The sequence below is a fragment of the Physella acuta genome, unplaced genomic scaffold (assembly GCF_028476545.2).
Source record: "Physella acuta isolate Inbredline_101_S28 unplaced genomic scaffold, ASM2847654v3 ptg000075l, whole genome shotgun sequence".
NCBI lineage: Eukaryota > Metazoa > Mollusca > Gastropoda > Physidae > Physella > Physella acuta.
In genome coordinates, this window is record NW_026731595.1 from 175,575 (window position 1) to 200,000 (window position 24,426).

Consider the following 24,426-nt stretch of genomic DNA (forward strand, 5'->3'; position numbering starts at 1 on the left):
AATTTGTATTTGCTATATAAAGTGTAGAAACATACTTTCTCTTCTATCTATGAAATAAGACAAAAATACCATTTTCATATATCTCAGGATTTTAAAATGAATTTTGCTTTCTTTATTAAGTAATCGCTTCAACACATTGTCTAAAGAAGGTGTATAAAATGGAGATCTAAGATAATTGACTACCTTTAGCTTTTAAATTTGCCGCCTAGACCGCGCCTAGTTCTATTGTGAAATAGTCACCACACAAGCTAAAAGCATAACAAAATAAATCAAACAACCGCGCCCCTGTTCAATGTTGCGAGACGCAGCGCTGCCTACACGTGTCATAGACGCTATCTAACCACCGCAACATGTCGGCTAAACTAGGTGTTTAAAACATTCATCAAAAGAATATAAAGTCACCGCGCGAACATCACCTTACATTTAATAAAGAGTAACGATTTTTTACAGCAATTTCTCAGTTTAAAAAAAACAAAAGCTAAATTTTAAAAATATAAACAACTTTGTTTTTGCTTAGAATTTTGTTTATGATCAAAATTTCAAACTTCAATTGATTAAGAATGTCTATTTGTTAATTTTATTTATTATCTAATATTAACATTTTTCGGGTAAACAGCCTTCGGGCAAGTGGCTTTCATGCATTTGTCCCATTCGGGCAAGTGTCCTTTCGGGAAAAGTCCGGCTCCCAGTACTTAGGGATACTAGATGTTTATTTAGGTTAGAATAACTCATCAGTCTGAGTTAGGTTCTTACAGATCAACTAGTCCAATGTTATTTCTTCTGTTCTACTTGTCTTGAGTTAGGTTCTTACAGATCAACTAGTCCAATGTTATTTCTTCTGTCCTACTAATCTGTATCTCTGTATTGAGATGTAAAGATTTAGATCTCTCTTAAGGAAATTATTTCCAGTTTGGATTGACCTTTACCACAGGCTTAATTGCCTAACAATTATTAACACAATCATCACAACCAACCCACAATCATCACAACCTCCATCAACACCACCACCACCATCATTACCACCACAACCACCACCATCATTACCACCACAACCACCACCACCACAACCACCACCACCATTATCACCACTACCACCACAACCACCACCACCACAACCACCACCACCATTATCACCACTACCACCACAACCACCACCATCACTACCACCACCACCACCACCATCATTACCACCACAACCACCATCACCACCACCACTACCATCACAACCACCACCATTACCACCACAATCACCACCATCATTACCACCACAACCACCACCACAACCACTACAACCACTACCACAACCACCACCACAACCACCACCACAAGCACTACAGCCACTACCACAACCACCACCACAACCACCACCACAAGCACTACAGCCACTACCACAACCACCACCATCGTTATCATCATTACCACCACCACAACCACCACCATTACCACCACAACCACCACCATCATTACCACCACAACCACCACCACAACCACTACAACCACTACCACAACCACCACCACAACCACCACCTCAAGCACTACAGCCACTACCACAACCACCACCACAATCACCACCACAAGCACCACAACCACCACCACAACCACCACCACAACCACCACCACAAGCACTACAACCACTACCACAACCACCACCACCACAAGCACTACAACCACAACCACCACCATTGTTATCATCATTACCACAACCACCACCACCACAGCCACCACCATCATTACCACCACAAGCACCATCTCCAGCAATGAATGTTTGTCTGTGTAGCCTCCCCCTCCCAAAGTGGTGCCCCTGGCCCTGCCTGTCCTACAGAGATCTCAGTCTGGTCTTGTGGGCCACCCCAGCCCTGGCTTGACCCCCATGAAACATGTTTGCTCTGATGCCAGTCTCTATGTCAAGCAAAAAGGTCTCTCTAGATATTTACAACAACATCTTTCATTTGACAGAGGTAAGTCATGTTGCTCCCCTAAAGCTTGGACAAATTGCTCACAGCACATAAACATATACATAAGAAACTTGGCAATTGATAGAAATCTAGCACATGAACATATACATAAGAAACTTGGCAATTGATAGAAATCTAGCACATAAACATATACATAAGAAACTTGGCAATTGATAGAAATCTAGCACATAAACATATACATAAGAAACTTGGCAATTGATAGAAATCTAGCACATAAACATATACATAAGAAACTTGGCAATTGATAGAAATCTAGCACATAAACATATACATAAGAAACTTGGCAATTGATAGAAATCTAGCACATAAACATATACATAAGAAACTTGGCAATTGATAGAAATCTAGCACATAAACATATACATAAGAAACTTGGCAATTGATAGAAATCTAGCACATAAACATATACATAAGAAACTTGGCAATTGATAGAAATCTAGCACATAAACATATACATAAGAAACTTGGCAATTGATAGAAATCTAGCACATAAACATATACATAAGAAACTTGGCAATTGATAGAAATCTAGCACATAAACATATACATAAGAAACTTGGCAATTGATAGAAATCTAGCACATGAACATATACATAAGAAACTTGGCAATTGATAGAAATCTAGCACATAAACATATACATAAGAAACTTGGCAATTGATAGAAATCTAGCACATAAACATATACATAAGAAACTTGGCAATTGATAGAAATCTAGAACATGAACATATACATAAGAAACTTGGCAATTGATAGAAATCTAGCACATAAACATATACATAAGAAACTTGGCAATTGATAGAAATCTAGCACATAAACATATACATAAGAAACTTGGCAATTGATAGAAATCTAGCACATAAACATATACATAAGAAACTTGGCAATTGATAGAAATCTAGCACATAAACATATACATAAGAAACTTGGCAATTGATAGAAATCTAGCACATGAACATATACATAAGAAACTTGGCAATTGATAGAAATCTAGCACATAAACATATACATAAGAAACTTGGCAATTGATAGAAATCTAGCACATAAACATATACATAAGAAACTTGGCAATTGATAGAAATCTAGCACATGAACATATACATAAGAAACTTGGCAATTGATAGAAATCTAGCACATAAACATATACATAAGAAACTTGGCAATTGATAGAAATCTAGCACATGAACATATACATAAGAAACTTAGCAATTGATAGAAATCTAGCACATGAACATATACATAAGAAACTTGGCAATTGATAGAAATCTAGCACATAAACATATACATAAGAAACTTGGCAATTGATAGAAATCTAGCACATAAACATATACATAAGAAACTTGGCAATTGATAGAAATCTAGCACATAAACATATACATAAGAAACTTGGCAATTGATAGAAATCTAGCACATGAACATATGGAGTTGTACATGGAGTTGTACAGGAATATATGAAGTAGTACAGAAACATATGGATTTGTTTAAAAATGCTCTGAAGACATTTTGAAAAAGAAAATCACATTATCTGTTGATAGCTTTGATCTTAAAATAACTTGCTTTTAAATTATCTAGAAATATTTCTGTGTCAAAATATCTTGTTAAAAATATCTTGTTAAAAATATCTTGTTAAAAATATCTTGTTAAAAATATCTTGTTAAAAATATCTTGTTAAAAATGAACTTAAATTCACCCACTTCACCAATGTACTAAATATATTATTTCTCACTATTTTTTATGACTCTATAACCATCAATGTAAAAATAAATTCCTTCCATCAGGTAGTGTCAGTGCTATCAATGTAAAAATAAATTCCTTCCATCAGGTAGTGTCAGTGCTATCAATGTAAAAATAAATTCCTTCCATCAGGTAGTGTCAGTGCTATCAATGTAAAAATAAATTCCTTCCATCAGGTAGTGTCAGTGCTATCAATGTAAAAATAAATTCCTTCCATCAGGTAGTGTCAGTGCTATCAATGTAAAAATAAATTCCTTCCATCAGGTAGTGTCAGTGCTATCAATGTAAAAATAAATTCCTTCCATCAGGTAGTGTCAGTGCTATCAATGTAAAAATAAATTCCTTCCATCAGGTAGTGTCAGTGCTATCAATGTAAAAATAAATTCCTTCCATCAGGTAGTGTCAGTGCTATCAATGTAAAAATAAATTCCTTCCATCAGGTAGTGTCAGTGCTATCAATGTAAAAATAAATTCCTTCCATCAGGTAGTGTCAGTGCTATCAATGTAAAAATAAATTCCTTCCATCAGGTAGTGTCAGTGCTATCAATGTAAAAATAAATTCCTTCCATCAGGTAGTGTCAGTGCTATCAATGTAAAAACAGGAGCTTGTGTCATTTCACTGGATACCGGACTCTCCCCAAGCAGGCAACAGTCTAAAGGGAAAAAAAAATGTTCACGCCACAATATCAAAGCAACCCTTGGGTTAGTTGATGTGACTGACGGTTCATCTCTTCTCAGATCTTCATCCCAAGATATACCTGCACCGGTAGGTCATTATCCCAAGGTGTACCTCATCTGGTAGGTCATTATCCCAAGATGGACCTCATCTGGTAGGTCATTATCCCAAGGTCTAACTCATCTGGTAGGTCATTATCCCAAGGTCTAACTCATCTGGTAGGTCATTATCCCAAGGTGTACCTCATCTGGTAGGTCATTATCCCAAGGTCTAACTCATCTGGTAGGTCATTATCCCAAGGTGTACCTCATCTGGTAGGTCATTATCCCAATGTGTACCTCATCTGGTAGGTCATTATCCCAAGGTGTACCTCATCTGGTAGGTCATTATCCCAAGATGTACCTCATCTGGTAGGTCATTATCATTTTATAACTTGACAGAAGCCCCTAAGCCTAAATAACTTGACAATAGACCCTAAGCTTACACCAAATAACTTGACACAAGCCCCTAAGCCTACACCTAATAACTTGACACAAACCCCTAAGCCTACACCTAATAACTTGACACAAGCCCCTAAGCCTACACCTAATAACTTGACACAAGCCCCTAAGCCTACACCTAATAACTTGACACAAGCCCCTAAGCCTACACCTAATAACTTGACACAAGCCCCTAAGCCTACACCAAATAACTTGACACAAGCCCCTAAGCCTACACCTAATAACTTGACACAAGCCCCTAAGCCTACACCTAATAACTTGACACAAGCCCCTAAGCCTACACCTAATAACTTTACACAAACCCCTAAGCCTACACCTAATAACTTGACACAAACCCCTAAGCCTACACCTAATAACTTGACACAAGCCCCTAAGCCTACACCTAATAACTTGACACAAGCCCCTAAGCCTACACCTAATAACTTGACAGAAACCCCTAAGCCTACACCTAATAACTTGACAGAAACCCCTAAGCCTACACCTAATAACTTGACACAAGCCCCTAAGCCTACACCTAATAACTTGACACAAGCCCCTAAGCCTACACCTAATAACTTGACACAAACCCCTAAGCCTACACCTAATAACTTGACAGAAACCCCTAAGCCTACACCTAATAACTTGACAGAAACCCCTAAGCCTACACCTAATAACTTGACAGAAACCCCTAAGCCTACACCTAATAACTTGACACAAGCCCCTAAGCCTACACCTAATAACTTTACACAAACCCCTAAGCCTACACCTAATAACTTGACACAAACCCCTAAGCCTACACCTAATAACTTGACACAAGCCCTTAAGCCTACACCTAATAACTTGACACAAGCCCCTAAGCCTACACCTAATAACTTGACAGAAACCCCTAAGCCTACACCTAATTACTTGACACAAGCCCCTAAGCCTACACCAAATAACTTGACAGAAACCCCTAAGCCTACACCTAATAACTTGACACAAGCCCCTAAGCCTACACCTAATAACTTGACACAAGCCCCTAAGCCTACACCTAATAACTTGACAGAAACCCCTAAGCCTACACCTAATAACTTGACACAAGCCCCTAAGCCTACACCAAATAACTTGACAGAGTCTGGAGGATGAGATGGCAGAAGAACTGTTGAGCCACGATGCAGATCTCTACAGCCAGATAGCTGCTGACACGCACAGTGTCCTCAAGTTTCAGAAGCTGGCATTCCCAGATTTATATGGGGTTAAAGGTCACTACAAGTTGATGGAGCCATTAGCTAGTCGTAGATTTGGAGTTCAAAGGTTAGCATTGGACTTTTTAACCTAATTATGTCATCTATATCAGGTTATTGTGTCTAGTCTATGTCAGGTTGTTGTGTCTAATCTATGTCAGGTTGTTGTGTCTAATCTATGTCAGGTTGTTGTGTCTAGTCTATGTCAGGTTGTTGTGTCTAGTCTATATCAGGTTATTGTGTCTAGTCTATGTCAGGTTGTTGTGTCTAATCTATGTCAGGTTGTTGTGTCTAATCTATGTCAGGTTGTTGTGTCTAGTCTATGTCAGGTTGTTGTGTCTAGTCTAGTCTATGTCAGGTTGTAGTGTCTAGTCTAGTCTATGTCAGGTTGTTTTGTCTAGTCTAGTCTATGTCAGGTTGTTGTGTCTAGTCTATGTCAGGTTGTTATGTCTAGTCCAGTCTATGTCAGTTTGTTGTGTCTAGTCTAGTCTATGTCAGGTTGTTATGGCTAGTCTATGTCAGGTTGTTGTGTCTAGTCTATGTCAGGTTGTTGTGTCTAGTCTATGTCAGGTTGTTATGTCTAGTCTATGTCAGGTTGTTATGTCTAGTCTATGTCAGGTTGTTGTGTCTAGTCTTTGTCAGGTTGTTGTGTCTAGTCTAGTCTATGTCAAGCTGAATTAACCAACAGGTCCAAGATCTTTGAAGACATTGATCGCATGATCCACGCGGACCAGCTGCTTGACCGTGTGGTGTATGACCTGGACAAAATCATTTCAGAACAAGCAGACGTCAGCCAGGCCAACCAGCTGTCCAACAATGATGAACTTAGGTACTGTCATCTTGCACATTTAGTGGCCAACAGTGATGAACTTAGGTACTGTCATCTTGCACATTTAGTGGCCAACAATGATGAACTTAGGTACTGTCATCTTGCACATTTAGTGGCCAACAATGATGAACTTAGGTACTGTCATCTTGCACATTTAGTGGCCAACAATGATGAACTTAGGTACTGTCATCTTGCACATTTAGTGGCCAACAATGATGAACTTAGGTACTGTCATCTTGCACATTTAGTGGCCAACAGTGATGAACTTAGGTACTGTCATCTTGCACATTTAATGGCCAACAATGATGAACTTAGGTACTGTCATCTTGAACATTTAATGGCCAACAATGATGAACTTAGGTACTGTCATCTTGCACATTTAGTGGCCAACAGTGATGAACTTAGGTACTGTCATATTGCACATTTAGTGGCCAACAGTTATGAACTTAGGTACTGTCATCTTGCACATTTAGTGGCCAACAGTGATGAACTTAGGTACTGTCATCTTGCACATTTAGTGGCCAACAGTGATGAACTTAGGTACTGTCAGCTTGCACAATGTAAACATTGCCCCCCCCCCCCTTGCCCCCATCAGTGACCCCAATTAGTGGCCAACAACATCCCTGCATTTGTGACCTCCCAATAATCCCCCCATCAGTGCCTCATCTTCCACACACCCCTCCCCCCCCCCCTCCCCCGCCTCCCCTACCAAATAAATCCTAGAGGTGACAGGACAAATGATCAATAAACAAAACCATGTTATGACAGTCAATAAAAATTGTTCTAATCAACTAAAATCATCCAATACACTATTAAAATTGTGCTGTGAGATATTTTGTCTGAGATATTTTGTCCTGGTATCTTTTGTCCTGAGATCATTTGTCCTGATATCATTTATCCGTGAGATATTTTGTCTGAGATATTTTGTCTGAGATATTTTGTCTGAGATCATTTGTCTGAGATCATTTGTCCTAAGATCATTTGTCATGGAACCATCCTAGAATACCTGGATGTATAGAGTTGACAGACACTATGACACACAAAAAAAAACTTTCAGAAATTAAAAGCCCCATCTTTCAGCAGCTACTTAATATAGATATTACTTCTCTATACATAAACTATAGATTGAAGTCTTTGAAAGTTTTTTGTTTAGTAAACATTAAATCAGAGTTTACTAATCTTATTTGAAAGTTTTAAGATCACGGAATCATTCAGGATTGTTGATTGTAGTTGATTGTAGTTGGTTGTAGTTGGTTGTAGTATAATTTTCTCACCAAATAGTTCAGTTACTTATCTCTTCCCCCACCAGCAGTAAAATCTAAAAAATTCCATTCATGTACTAACTTTACATTGATATTAAGTTCTTGAACTGGAATTCATAGGGCAGATGAAGTAGAGTTTCACTGAGCTGGACATAAGAGGTATCTAGTGATAAGCTCCCCCCCCCCCCCCCCATCCCCACACCAGAACATAGTGGAATTAGTAATGTTGTGGTATCAAATGATAAGCTCCCCCCCCCCCATCCCCACACCAGAACATAGTGGAATTAGTAATGTTGTGGTATCAAATGATAAGCTCCCCCCCCATCCCCACACCAGAACATAGTGGAATTAGTAATGTTGTGGTATCAAATGATAAGCTCCCCCCCCCCCATCCCCACACCAGAACATAGTGGAATTAGTAATGTTGTGGTATCAAATGATAAGCTCCCCCCCCCCATCCCCACACCAGAACATAGTGGAATTAGTAATGTTGTGGTATCAAATGATAAGCTCCCTCCCCCCCCCCCCCCCCATCCCCACACCAGAACATAGTGGGATTAGTAATGTTGTGGTATCAAATGATAAGCTCCCCCCCCCCCCCCATCCCCACACCAGAACATAGTGGAATTAGTAATGTTGTAGTATCAAATGATAAGCCCCCCTAAACCACCCCCCCCCCCCCAACTGCACAGGAGTTGCCATCACCATTACTGTTATTTAAGAATAAAAGATTAGGGAGATTTCTCCCCTTTTTTTAAAGAATTGGATTATTCTAGATACCGATGTCTGATAATAGACTCATCCATAAAATAGGGGTGTTGGGTTGTTAGTAGTATTGTAATCTCGACTAATTTTATGGTTAGAAATTAGTGTTAGGCGTATGGTAGGACCAGGGTTTAGGTTAGCGTTATGGACGGGGTAGGACCAGGGTTTAGGTTAGCGTTATGGACGGGGTTAGCTTTGACATTAGCCAGCCATGTGTGTATTTAGTGAGCTACCAGTAACCTAACACCCATTTTTTTTAAAAGAAAATTCCATTATCTGACACAGGTATAAAAATTCCCCCAAAGAGTTTTAGTTAAAGAGGTTGGTGTTAAACTAGCAATAGTGTTAAACTATCAATAGTGTTAACTAGCAATAGTGTTAAGTTTTGTAATTGGTGAGTATTAGTATAAGGGTTAAATATAGAGTCAGATTTTAAGCATAATTTAAAAAGAAATCTAACCAAAGCTTGGCATAATGCCTAAGTAAAATATAAACAAATGAATCTATATACAATATAGCTTTAAAACTATAGACATCTAATGAGTTGCTTTTGTCTGAATTTTAGGTTAGGGTTTGTGGACCCACATTCTGATTCTCTGAAATTTAACGCCCAGTTTGAATGTGGAAATTTACGTAAAGTTGTTCAAGTAAGTTTTTTTTTCTTTTGATCACTTGCCCAAACTGGAACCCAGTCTAAACCCCCACTAACGTTAGTTTTGTTTGAATGTAAGGTTCGCCAATTTGAATATGATTTGATCTTGAGCCCAGACATCAACTCTAACCATCACCATCAATGGTTCTACTTTGAAATCAGCAACATGAGGAAAGATCAAAGCTACCGGTTTAACATTGTCAACTGTGAAAAGCTAAACAGTCAGTTTAACTTTGGTAAGTGTTCAACTTGAAGTGTATGGCAAAATGAAATCTTGAGTATATGTAAAGCCATTGTTAATGTTTTGTTTTTTTGTTTACAGGCATGCAGCCATTGTTGATGTTTTGTTTTTTTGTTTACAGGCATGCAGCCATTGTTGATGTTTTGTTTTTTTGTTTACAGGCATGCAGCCATTGTTGATGTTTTGTTTTTTTGTTTACAGGCATGCAGCCATTGTTGATGTTTTGTTTTTTTGTTTACAGGCATGCAGCCATTGTTGATGTTTTGTTTTTTTGTTTACAGGCATGCAGCCATTGTTGATGTTTTGTTTTTTTGTTTACAGGCATGCAGCCATTGTTGATGTTTTGTTTTTTTGTTTACAGGCATGCAGCCATTGTTGATGTTTTGTTTTTTTGTTTACAGGCATGCAGCCATTGTTGATGTTTTGTTTTTTTGTTTACAGGCATGCAGCCATTGTTGATGTTTTGTTTTTTTGTTTACAGGCATGCAGCCATTGTTGATGTTTTGTTTTTTTGTTTACAGGCATGCAGCCATTGTTGATGTCTGTGATGGAAGCTTTAGAGGGCAACCCATGTTGGGCTAGAGTGGGCTATGACATCTGCTATTACAGAAACCACTTTCTGCGCAATGCCACCACCACTGGAGGTGTTCAGGGAAAATCTTACTACACAGCAACATTCAGCCTTGTCTTCCCTAACACTGGGGACATCTGCTACCTGAGTTACCACTACCCATATACATACACAGCTTTAAAGGTATTTTACCACTACCCATATACATACACAGCTTTAAAGGTATTTTACCACTACCCATATACATACACAGCTTTAAAGGTATTTTACCACTACCCATATACATACACAGCTTTAAAGGTATTTTACCACTACCCATATACATACACAGCTTTAAAACATTTAAAAGCATATTTTTTCTCATTCTTAGAAATTTATATTTGCAATACAAACATTTAAAAGCATATATTTTTCTCATTCTTAGAAATTTATATTTGCAATACAAACATTTAAAAGCATATATTTTTCTCATTCTTAGAAATTTATATTTGCAATACAAACATTTAAAAGCATATTTTTTTCTATCTATGAAACGAAAAACAAAATACCATTTACTCTCAAGCTTTTTTTTTAAAATTGAATCTCAATTTCTTGTTTAAATAATGGGCTTAACATTCTTATAAAGTTACTAGCTGTCCCGGCCAGGCCCTGCACTGGCCTCTGTGAGAAACCTATCTGTAAAGAACCATGACATGTGTGTTAAGTAATTAGCATATATCCCGGAATTGCCCACCCTAAACACAAACACAACACAACACAAACACAACTTTCTGGTGCAACCAACCAAAACGAATTCTCCTTCGGACGTAAAAAAGTCAGACAAAAACGAATGTGAAAAAAAAAAAAAAGACACAAATAATAACCTGCAGGAATTCCTGTTCTTGATTAAAGATGTCTGTTTTTTATCGTCAAATGTCTTTGATAAAACAAGTAATTAAAAAAAGTCTAGTGACAATTTTAGCGCAATTTCCTTATGTTATCTAAAAATAGCTCTGTCGTAGCGTAAATCAAGAGCAGGGTTAGTAAAACCATTGGTTAGTTATTAAAACGTTTTTTATTTTAAAAAAAATTCAGTATTTTACATGTTTTATTTACAATAGAGTAACATGACTAAAAACCATTGCGCGCCTAGCTACCGAACGTGATGTCGCAGCCATTGAACGTGATGGCGCAGCTATTGAACGTGATGACGCGTGTGGTGTGGTTGCATAAAATGCCTACTAATTCGGTCCAAATTTTAATTAATTCAAAAAAAATTTTGTGACCAAACGAAAGGATATTTTTGAAAACTTTCTTCGGCAATATTGTTCTAAATTATGGCAGGAATCGATTGGTACATGTTTCAAGTCGATAAGTGGTCTGGTTGCCGAGATATGGGCCAAAAACTGAATTTTTTTCGAGGTTTTTTGGCTTTTCTGGGAAATCCATGAAAGAAACCCGGAATTTTTATGGCCTATGTTCATCCTCGTAACTTGCTTAACATAATTGCTTCGTTGAGGAGGAGATACGACTTAAACCTGCGGACACACATCCATACATTCATCCATCCATCCATCCAGAAATGACGGGTTAATAAACGCAATTCTCCAGAATGGAAATTGCGCTAAAAAATAAGTAGTAAACAGTACGCTCAGTGTATGAAATAAATAAAAGGCAGTATTTAAAATACCTACAACATTGCACTTGATCAATCCCCACTAATTATGTAATTATTTTTTTCGCAACACCAAAACAAAGTAATAAAAAGTCAAATTTGTTTCCACCAGATGTGTTTTTTTAAAGGGAAGTAATTGTGTTTTCCTAATTTATCAAGGGAAGTAAGTGCTAAAGGACTAAATATAAAAAATTTCAGACATAATTAGATTTTTTGTAAGAGATATTTTTTTAAAAATGTGTATAATGAACATGCCGACAATTATTATTATCAGTTTGAAAAATGGAAATTGATTTACAACACTTTTAGTATTAATTTATAAAACTACTAGGCATACTGCCTAGCTTCGCTTAGGTTTTTAAAAAACATTTGAGAATTTGAATACTTAATAATTTAGCGATGGATTGGGTGTGGAGTGCTTTAATCTAAACAGTAATGCTATCTTTAGAAAAAATGTTTTTGTTTGTCATTTAAATTCCGTCCTCAGAGATATATTGGAAAGTACGCAATCTATAACTAAAATGGAATTAGAACTACACAGGTTCCATGAACAGTATATCTGATAGTTTATATTACATTGCCTTTTGAAATTTATTTAATTATTTAATTAGGATACGTAACTGAATTACCAACTTAATTTTGTACTAAAACAAATGCTATACTTCGTTATTTTCTGTTTCTGTTTAAAATAGTATACAATTATTTGAAAAATAATAATTTTAAAAACGTTACCTCCCTTGAAAACTGAACGTATGACGTATGTCTTTGTTTATTTTTTTTTTACAAACAGTTGCTATGCTTATATAAGAAATTACGCTATATGAACATATTTAACGACTATAATGGCTGTTCCCGACAGGAATAAAAATTTTTTGTTACCCTTCAGGGTTGGTCTACGACGTCATAAAATATTAAGGGGATCGTTCGTCAGTTTATTTATATGTATATCTCATATAAGGAGAACTTCACTCACGATCATCTTTTAGCCCTCGTCGAGGGCTTTGAGTCTGACCAACAGTTTTTCCATACGGCATAGTCATCTATAGTAGTGTATGCAAAAACTTAGCATGATGTACAGACGTTAAGTAACCTAAAAATTGTGTTAATATTTCCCTGTTTTTGCCATAAAATACAAAGATTATATAGGGAAATACGACTGGTCAGTTTTGACCCATTTCCCGATTTTTCCCGGACATGGCGAGTTTTTTGTGACACCCCAAGGCGTTCTCCTACCACCTCACAAAATTTCAAGGGGGGTCGTCGGAGGAAATTTTTTTTCGTAATAGAGCTCATATAAAGAGAATTTCACTCGCGGTCACTTTTTAGCCCTCGTCGAGGGCATTGAGTGAAACCGACAGTTTTCCCTAAAGGTCAAGCCATTCACCTAAGAGTGTGCAAAAAATTAGCCAGATATACTGAGTTTAAGTACCCTAAAATCCGCGTTGAAATGACCCTCTGTTTTTCCCATAAAATACAAAGATTATATAGGGAAATAAACTGGTCAGTTTTGACCCCTTTACGAAGTTTTCCCAGATATGCCGAGTTTTTTGTGACAACCCAAGGCGTTCTCCTACCACCTCACAAAATATCAAGGGGGGTCGTTGGAGGAAATTTTTTTTCGTAATAGAGCTCATATAAAGAGAATTTCACTCGCGGTCACTTTTTAGCCCTCGTCGAGGGCTTTGAGTGAGACTGACAGGTCTGCCCTTCGGCCAAGCCATTTACCTATAAACATGCCAAAATTAGCCAGATGTAAAGAGGGTAAGTGCCCTAAAATCCGTTTTATAAAGTTATATTTGCAATACAAACATTTAAAAGCATATTTTTTTCTCATTCTTAGACATTTATATTTGCAATACAAACATTTAAAAGCATATTTTTTTCTATCTATGAAACGAAAAACAAAATACCATTTACTCTCAAGCTTTTTTTTTTAAATTGAATCTCAATTTCTTGTTTAAATAATGGCCTTAACATTTTGTCTTAACAAGGTGTGCTGAATGAAGATCAGCCAACGTATATGTCACTCAAATATTTTAATGTTCTATTCCCCCCCCCCCCCCAGACACATTTAAAGCAATGGGAAAACCACTTTGATGCCAGCCAAATATTTTAATGTTCTATTCCCCTCCCCCAGACACATTTAAAGCAATGGGAGAACCACTTTGATGCCAGCCAAATATTTTAATGTTCTATTCCCCTCCCCCAGACACATTTAAAGCAATGGGAGAACCACTTTGATGCCAGCCAAATATTTTAATGTTCTATTCCCCCCCCCCCCCCAGACACATTTAAAGCAATGGGAGAACCACTTTGATGCCAGCCAAATATTTTAATGTTCTATTCCCCTCCCCCAGACACATTTAAAGCAATGGGAAAACCACTTTGATGCCAGCCAAATATTTTAATGTTCTATTCCCCCCCCCCAGACACATTTAAAGCAATGGGAAAACCACTTTGATGCCAGCCAAATATTTTAATGTTCTATTCCCCCCCCCCCAGACACATTTAAAGCAATGGGAGAACCACTTTGATGCCAGCCAAATATTTTAATGTTCTATTCCCCTCCCCCAGACACATTTAAAGCAATGGGAGAACCACTTTGATGCCAGCCAAATATTTTAATGTTCTATTCCCCTCCCCCAGACACATTTAAAGCAATGGGAGAACCACTTTGATGCCAGCCAAATATTTTAATGTTCTATTCCCCTCCCCCAGACACATTTAAAGCAATGGGAGAACCACTTTGATGCCAGCCAAATATTTTACCGCCAACAAACTCTGTGCACCACCTTAGGAGGTAATGATGTTCCAGTTCTGACCATCACAGCACAGCCACACAGCTTGGACGCAGAGGGACTAGAAGAGTTCAGTAAGTGCAGTACGGACGGTGGGGTGGGGGGGGGGGGGGGGGGGGGGGGGGCAGCACTGAGGTGGAATTCTTATGCAAGATTTAATGTTTATAAATACATTTTTTAATTTGACATTGAACAAATTGTTAGGGAACAAATAAACTTGATATCTTGAAAGAACAAATAAACTTGACATCTTGAGGTACGACCGTACTTGTAATATCAGCCTGACTTCTTCAAGTACTTTGTTAGCTCAAAAGTATTAGAAGTACTACATACATGTGTTTTTAATAGTATATCAAATGAGAAGTTTGATTGTCACTTTTGTTATCCAGGAAGTCGACCATACATTTTTTTAACCAGTCGCGTCCATCCAGGAGAGAGCAATGCCAGCTGGGTCATGAAAGGTCAGTGGGTCATGAAAGGTCAGTGGGTCATCAAAGGTCAGTGGGTCATGAAAGGTCAGTGGGTCATGAAAGGTCAGTGGGTCATGTATGGTCAATGGGTAAAGCACAGATTCAAGAATTTGACCTCAGCAATTTTTCACCATGTTTAATTGAAATGTACATTCCGAAATGTTCCACCTATTTTTTTTTTAATTTGCAATATATTTTTTTTTAAACATGTTGCCTTTCTCTAAGAGGTATTTGCTTCTCCTAAGCCCAATTGATCTTTCATGAATGGTGTATTCTTTTAATTTATCTTACATCTTAAACTGCTAGTGTATACTGTATGCAACTCCCTTCTATTTCTATAATAATAGATTTTATATTCCATTTCTTTAGATAATTACAAAACATTTTTTACTTTATTTCAGGAACAATAGATTTTTACTTTCTCGTATAGAGAGTATAGAGGATTGTAATCCTGCACAAAAATCAGATGAAATTTTGAATTTTCACTTTTACACTTCAGTACTTCATCATATATGCAGTATAGGGTTTTTTTTTTAATGGGGCAAAAATTATAAATCCAGATGTATCAAAATTTTGGTGATTTATGTGTCATGGAGTCAGAAAAACTGGGCTTTGCAATTCTGTCTGTGTGTGTGTTTGTGTGTCTGTCAACACAATAACTTGAGTACCGTTACAGCTAGGTTGATGAAATTTCATATATAAGTATAACATGAAATTTGTAGTTCTGTATAAACTTTTCAGCAATTGCCGTTAACTGGAAGTGAAACTTATTCTACTTTTGGTTTTTCAAAAGCCTATAGCTTGAGTACTATTTCAGACAGATAGACCAAAATTCACATTTAAGTACAAGATCTAGTTCTCTATGTACAAGATCTAATTCTCTATGTACAAGATCTAATTCTCTATGCACAAGATCTAATTCTCTATGTACAAGATCTAATTCTCTATGTACAAGATCTAATTCTCTATGTACAAGATCTAATTCTCTATGTACAAAATCTAATTCTCTATGTACAAGATCTATTTCTCTATGTACAAGATCTAATTCTCTATGTACAAGATCTAATTCTCTATGTACAAGATCTAATTCTCTATGTACAAGATCTAATTCTCTATGTACAAGATCTAATTCTCTATGTACAAGATCTAATTCTCTATGTACAAGATCTAATTCTCTATGTACAAGATCTAATTCTCTATGTACAAGATCTAATTCTCTATCTTCTGTCAAATTTGAGTGTACTGGAAGTAATACTGTGCTATTTCCTTAAAAAATTTATATGAATTTATGCAGTCTGAATAATCTGCACTATTTTACACATTTGCTCAATTCTTTTTTCTACTATATTCTATTAAATTTTAAAAAGTTTAAGCAATTAAAAATTGATTAAAAATCATGTCTATATCCAGACTTGCCATCCCCAGTAGTCTTATATATTCCAGAAAGTTTAGGGGAGATCACTCATGCTTTATTTATTTTATTTCAGGAACAATAGAAAGTATAGGGGAGATCACTCACGCTTTATTTATTTTATTTCAGGAACAATAGAAAGTATAGGGGAGATCACTCATGCTTTATTTATTTTATTTTAGGAACAATAGAAAGTATAGGGGAGATCACTCATGCTTTATTTATTTTATTTCAGGAACAATAGAAAGTATAGGGGAGATCACTCACGCTTTATTTATTTTATTTCAGGAACAATAGAAAGTATAGGGGAGATCACTCACACTTTATTTATTTTATTTCAGGAACAATAGAAAGTATAGGGGAGATCACTCATGCTTTATTTATTTTATTTTAGGAACAATAGAAAGTATAGGGGAGATCACTCATGCTTTATTTATTTTATTTTAGGAACAATAGAAAGTATAGGGGAGATCACTCACACTTTATTTATTTTATTTCAGGAACAATAGAAAGTATAGGGGAGATCACTCATGCTTTATTTATTTTATTTTAGGAACAATAGAAAGTATAGGGGAGATCACTCACGCTTTATTTATTTTATTTCAGGAACAATAGAAAATATAGGGGAGATCACTCACACTTTATTTATTTTATTTCAGGAACAATAGAAAATATAGGGGAGATCACTCATGCTTTATTTATTTTATTTTAGGAACAATAGAAAGTATAGGGGAGATCACTCATGCTTTATTTATTTTATTTTAGGAACAATAGAAAGTATAGGGGAGATCACTCACGCTTTATTTATTTTATTTCAGGAACAATAGAAAATATAGGGGAGATCACTCACGCTTTATTTATTTTATTTCAGGAACAATAGAAAATATAGGGGAGATCACTCACGCTTTATTTATTTTATTTCAGGAACAATAGAAAGTATAGGGGAGATCACTCATGCTTTATTTATTTTATTTCAGGAACAATAGAAAGTATAGGGGAGATCACTCACGCTTTATTTATTTTATTTCAGGAACAATAGAAAGTATAGGGGAGATCACTCACGCTTTATTTATTTTATTTCAGGAACAATAGAAAGTATAGGGGAGATCACTCACACTTTATTTATTTTATTTCAGGAACAATAGAAAGTATAGGGGAGATCACTCATGCTTTATTTATTTTATTTTAGGAACAATAGAAAGTATAGGGGAGATCACTCATGCTTTATTTATTTTATTTTAGGAACAATAGAAAGTATAGGGGAGATCACTCACACTTTATTTATTTTATTTCAGGAACAATAGAAAGTATAGGGGAGATCACTCATGCTTTATTTATTTTATTTTAGGAACAATAGAAAGTATAGGGGAGATCACTCACGCTTTATTTATTTTATTTCAGGAACAATAGAAAATATAGGGGAGATCACTCACACTTTATTTATTTTATTTCAGGAACAATAGAAAATATAGGGGAGATCACTCATGCTTTATTTATTTTATTTTAGGAACAATAGAAAGTATAGGGGAGATCACTCATGCTTTATTTATTTTATTTTAGGAACAATAGAAAGTATAGGGGAGATCACTCACGCTTTATTTATTTTATTTTAGGAACAATAGAAAGTATAGGGGAGATCACTCACGCTTTATTTATTTTATTTCAGGAACAATAGATTTTTTACTGAGCAAAAAAGGGCAAGATGTGAGAGAAAATTTTATTTTCAAGATTGTTCCAATGTTAAACCCTGATGGCGTTATAAATGGAAGGTAAGATTGTTCCAATGTTAAACCCTGATGGCGTTATAAATGGAAGGTAAGATTGTTCCAATGTTAAACCCTGATGGCGTTATAAATGGAAGGTAAGATTGTTCCAATGTTAAACCCTGGTGGCGTTATAAATGGAAGATAAGATTGTTCCAATGTTAAACCCTGGTGGCGTTATAAATGGAAGGTAAGATTGTTCCAATGTTAAAGCCTGGTGGCGTTATAAATGGAAGGTAAGATTGTTCCAATGTTAAACCCTGATGGCGTTATAAATGGAAGGTAAGATTGTTCTAATGTTAAACCCTGGTGGCGTTATAAATGGAAGGTAAGATTGTTCCAATGTTAAACCCTGGTGGCGTTATAAATGGAAGGTAAGATTGTTCCAATGTTAAACCCTGGTGGCGTTATAAATGGAAGGTAAGATTGTTCCAATGTTAAACCCTGATGGCGTTATAAATGGAAGGTAAGATTGTTCCAATGTTAAACCCTGGTGGCGTTATAAATGGAAGGTAAGATTGTTCCAATGTTAAACCCTGGTGGCGTTATAAATGGAAGGTAAGATTGTTCCAATGTTAAACCCTGATGGCGTTATAAATGGAAGGTAAGATTGTTCCAATGTTAAACCCTGGTGGCGTTATAAATGGAAGGTAAGATTGTTCCAATGTTGAACCCTGGTGGCATTATAAATGGAAGGTAAGATTGTTCCAATGTTAAACCCTGGTGGCGTTATAAATGGAAGGTAAGATTGTTCCAATGTTAAACCCTGATGGCGTTATAAATGGAAGGTAAGATTGTTCCAATGTTAAACCCTGGTGGCGTTATAAATGGAAGGTAAGATTGTTCCAATGTTAAACCCTGGTGGCGTTATAAATGGAAGGTAAGATTGTTCCAATGTTAAACCCTGGTGGCGTTATAAATGGAAGGTAAGATTGTTCCAATGTTAAACCCTGGTGGCGTTATAAATGGAAGGTAATGCAAATATCAGGCTCTATTAACCATACAAATTGGTCAAATATGGACTGTAATGTGGGAGGACTTGAACAAATATTGACTGTAAATGGTGTCTTGGGTAAATGTCGTCATGGGTAAATGGTGTCATGGGTAAATGTCGTCATGGGTAAATGGTGTCATGGGTAAATGTCATCATGGGTAAATGGTGTCATGGGTAAATGGTGTCTTGGGTAAATGTCGTCATGGGTAAATGTCATCATGGGTAAATGGTGTCATGGGTAAATGGTGTCTTGGGTAAATGTCGTCATGGGTAAATGGTGTCTTGGTAAATGTCATCATGGGTAAATGGTGTCTTGGGTAAATGTCGTCATGGGTAAATGGTGTCTTGGTAAAATGTCATCTTGGGTAAATGGTGTCTTGGGTTAATGTCATCATGGGTTAATGTCATGGGTAAATGTCATCATGGGTAAATGGTGTCTTGGTAAAATGTCATCTTGGGTAAATGGTGTCTTGGGTTAATGTCATCATGGGTTAATGTCATGGGTAAATGTCGTCATGGGTAAATGTCGTCATGGGTAAATGGTGTCATGGGTAAATGTCATCATGGGTAAATGTCGTCATGGGTAAATGGTGTCTTGGGTAAATGTCGTCATGGGTAAATGGTGTCTTGGTAAATGTCATCATGGGTAAATGGTGTCTTGGGTAAATGTCATCATGGGTAAATGGTGTCTTGGGTAAATGTCGTCATGGGTAAATGGTGTCTTGGTAAAATGTCATCTTGGGTAAATGGTGTCTTGGGTTAATGTCATCATGGGTTAATGTCATGGGTAAATGTCATCATGGGTAAATGGTGTCTTGGTAAAATGTCATCTTGGGTAAATGGTGTCTTGGGTTAATGTCATCATGGGTTAATGTCATGGGTAAATGGTGTACTAGGTAAATGGTGTCCTGGGTAAATGATGTCATGTAATGAAAGACATCCAGCAGTTACACAATGTATACTGAAGGTTTAGGCTATACTAGATTGGATGAATGGTCAGCTTGAAGTGAATCTCTGCTCGAATTTTCGCACATATATTTTAACTTAATGGTTTTCTGATTTTTCCCCTCTTAAGATTGTATAAAATGTAAGATTGTAAAGTATTTGATCTTATAAAGATGTTTTAAGATTTTAAAGTATTTGATCTAATAAAGATGTTTTAAGATTGTAAAGTATTTGATCTAATAAAGATGTTTTAAGATTGTAAAGTATTTGATCTAATAAAGATGTTTTCAGCCATCGCTCATCTCTGGTTGGAGAAGATTTGAACCGCAGATGGGGTAAGCCGTGTTCTATACTGCACCCAACAATCTATCACACAAAAGGTCTTCTCCAGTATCTCAGTGCTATCAACAAACCCCCATTGGTATGTCACCATTTACATATAAAGATATTTATTAATATAAAAACATAAATATATATATATATATATATATATATATATATATATATATATATATGTATATGTATATATATATATATATATATATATATATATATATATATGTATATATGTATATAAATATATATATGTATATATATATATATAAATATATGGAGATATATATATATATATATATATATATATATATATATATATATATATATATATATATATATATATATATATATATGGCGTGTACTAGGCCTACTTCATTTTAAAGAGTACAATAGAATATGGATGAAATGTGGTACCATAATCTTTCATTAAATTGAATCAGGCACCCCTGTATGGTGCGAATTGGCGCCTGGGCTATACCATGAGCACTCTTGCACTACATTAGTTTCAAGGAGCTCTTTATTAATTGACATAGTGCCACCCAACAGTGGATGATTAAACCATCCGACAGTTGATGATTAAACCATCCAGTGACCATATGGGGCACTTGTAGTGAGAGCGCCCCCCCCCCCCCTAAAAAGTGCCTTCCCCCAATCCAGAGAACAAACTTTGAAAGAAACACTGGTCCTTATAGCGGTTGTGGTTATTCGGAAGCAGGATGCAGCCTAATTCAAAGCATTTTATAATATTTTACTTACAGTCCCAAATCAAGTATTATGTTTATGACTCAAGCCCCTATTCCTTGTGGTAACCATATTTTATCTTTAACTATTACAGATATACTATGATTACCACAGGCATGTATTATGTTCATATCTCTAACTATTACAGATATACTATGATTACCACAGGCATATATTATGTTCATATCTCTAACTATTACAGATATACTGTGATTACCACAGGCATGTATTATGTTCATATCTCTAACTATTACAGATATACTATGATTACCACAGGCATATATTATGTTCATATCTCTAACTATTACAGATATACTATGATTACCACAGGCATATATTATGTTCATATCTCTAACTATTACAGATATACTGTGATTACCACGGGCATGTATTATGTTCATATCTCTAACTATTACAGATATACTGTGATTACCACGGGCATGTATTATGTTCATATCTCTAACTATTACAGATATACTATGATTACCACAGGCATATATTATGTTCATATCTCTAACTATTACAGATATACTGTGATTACCACGGGCATGTATTATGTTCATATCTCTAACTATTACAGATATACTATGATTACCACAGGCATATATTATGTTCATATCTCTAACTATTACAGATATACTATGATTACCACAGGCATATATTATGTTCATATCTCTAACTATTACAGATATACTATGATTACCACAGGCATATATTATGTTCATATCTCTAACTATTACAGATATACTGTGATTACCACAGGCATGTATTATGTTCATATCTCTAACTATTACAGATATACTATGATTACCACAGGCATATATTATGTTCATATCTCTAACTATTACAGATATACTATGATTACCACAGGCATATATTATGTTCATATCTCTAACTATTACAGATATACTGTGATTACCACGGGCATGTATTATGTTCATATCTCTAACTATTACAGATATACTGTGATTACCACGGGCATGTATTATGTTCATATCTCTAACTATTACAGATATACTATGATTACCACAGGCATATATTATGTTCATATCTCTAACTATTACAGATATACTGTGATTACCACGGGCATGTATTATGTTCATATCTCTAACTATTACAGATATACTGTGATTACCACGGGCATGTATTATGTTCATATCTCTAACTATTACAGATATACTGTGATTACCACGGGCATATATTATGTTCATATCTCTAACTATTACAGATATACTGTGATTACCACGGGCATGTATTATGTTCATATCTCTAACTATTACAGATATACTATGATTACCACAGGCATGTATTATGTTCATATCTCTAACTATTACAGATATACTGTGATTACCACGGGCATGTATTATGTTCATATCTCTAACTATTACAGATATACTGTGATTACCACGGGCATGTATTATGTTCATATCTCTAACTATTACAGATATACTGTGATTACCACGGGCATGTATTATGTTCATATCTCTAACTATTACAGATATACTGTGATTACCACGGGCATGTATTATGTTCATATCTCTAACTATTACAGATATACTGTGATTACCACGGGCATGTATTATGTTCATATCTCTATTACAGATATACTGTGATTACCACGGGCATATATTATGTTCATATCTCTAACTATTACAGATATACTGTGATTACCACGGGCATATATTATGTTCATATCTCTAACTATTACAGATATACTGTGATTACCACGGGCATGTATTATGTTCATATCTCTAACTATTACAGATATACTATGATTACCACAGGCATATATTATGTTCATATCTCTAACTATTACAGATATACTATGATTACCACAGGCATATATTATGTTCATATCTCTAACTATTACAGATATACTATGATTACCACAGGCATATATTATGTTCATATCTCTAACTATTACAGATATACTATGATTACCACAGGCATATATTATGTTCATATCTCTAACTATTACAGATATACTATGATTACCACAGGCATATATTATGTTCATATCTCTAACTATTACAGATATACTGTGATTACCACGGGCATATATTATGTTCATATCTCTAACTATTACAGATATACTATGATTACCACAGGCATATATTATGTTCATATCTCTAACTATTACAGATATACTATGATTACCACAGGCATATATTATGTTCATATCTCTAACTATTACAGATATACTGTGATTACCACGGGCATGTATTATGTTCATATCTCTAACTATTACAGATATACTGTGATTACCACGGGCATGTATTATGTTCATATCTCTATTACAGATATACTGTGATTACCACGGGCATATATTATGTTCATATCTCTAACTATTACAGATATACTGTGATTACCACGGGCATGTATTATGTTCATATCTCTAACTATTACAGATATACTGTGATTACCACGGGCATGTATTATGTTCATATCTCTATTACAGATATACTGTGATTACCACGGGCATATATTATGTTCATATCTCTAACTATTACAGATATACTGTGATTACCACGGGCATATATTATGTTCATATCTCTAACTATTACAGATATACTATGATTACCACAGGCATATATTATGTTCATATCTCTAACTATTACAGATATACTATGATTACCACAGGCATGTATTATGTTCATATCTCTAACTATTACAGATATACTGTGATTACCACGGGCATATATTATGTTCATATCTCTATTACAGATATACTGTGATTACCACGGGCATATATTATGTTCATATCTCTAACTATTACAGATATACTGTGATTACCACGGGCATATATTATGTTCATATCTCTAACTATTACAGATATACTATGATTACCACAGGCATATATTATGTTCATATCTCTAACTATTACAGATATACTATGATTACCACAGGC

The 24,426-nt window shown here is 35.6% G+C and overlaps 1 protein-coding gene across 6 annotated transcripts in view; it reads left to right on the top strand.

The window, feature by feature from the left end:
- Positions 1–24,426, top strand: part of LOC131953133 (cytosolic carboxypeptidase 1) — a 102,207-nt gene that overhangs the window by 64,294 nt on the left and 13,487 nt on the right. For all 6 annotated transcript variants that reach the window (XM_059316168.1, XM_059316214.1, XM_059316205.1 and 3 more), the window contains 11 exons: positions 1,778–1,958; positions 4,281–4,474; positions 5,975–6,156; positions 6,775–6,915; positions 9,508–9,589; positions 9,674–9,830; positions 10,357–10,589; positions 14,779–14,932; positions 15,248–15,319; positions 18,406–18,508; positions 20,733–20,862. In XM_059316168.1, the coding sequence (XP_059172151.1) occupies positions 1,778–1,958; positions 4,281–4,474; positions 5,975–6,156; positions 6,775–6,915; positions 9,508–9,589; positions 9,674–9,830; positions 10,357–10,589; positions 14,779–14,932; positions 15,248–15,319; positions 18,406–18,508; positions 20,733–20,862 (1,629 nt within the window). The remainder of the gene's footprint in view (positions 1–1,777; positions 1,959–4,280; positions 4,475–5,974; positions 6,157–6,774; positions 6,916–9,507; positions 9,590–9,673; positions 9,831–10,356; positions 10,590–14,778; positions 14,933–15,247; positions 15,320–18,405; positions 18,509–20,732; positions 20,863–24,426) is intronic.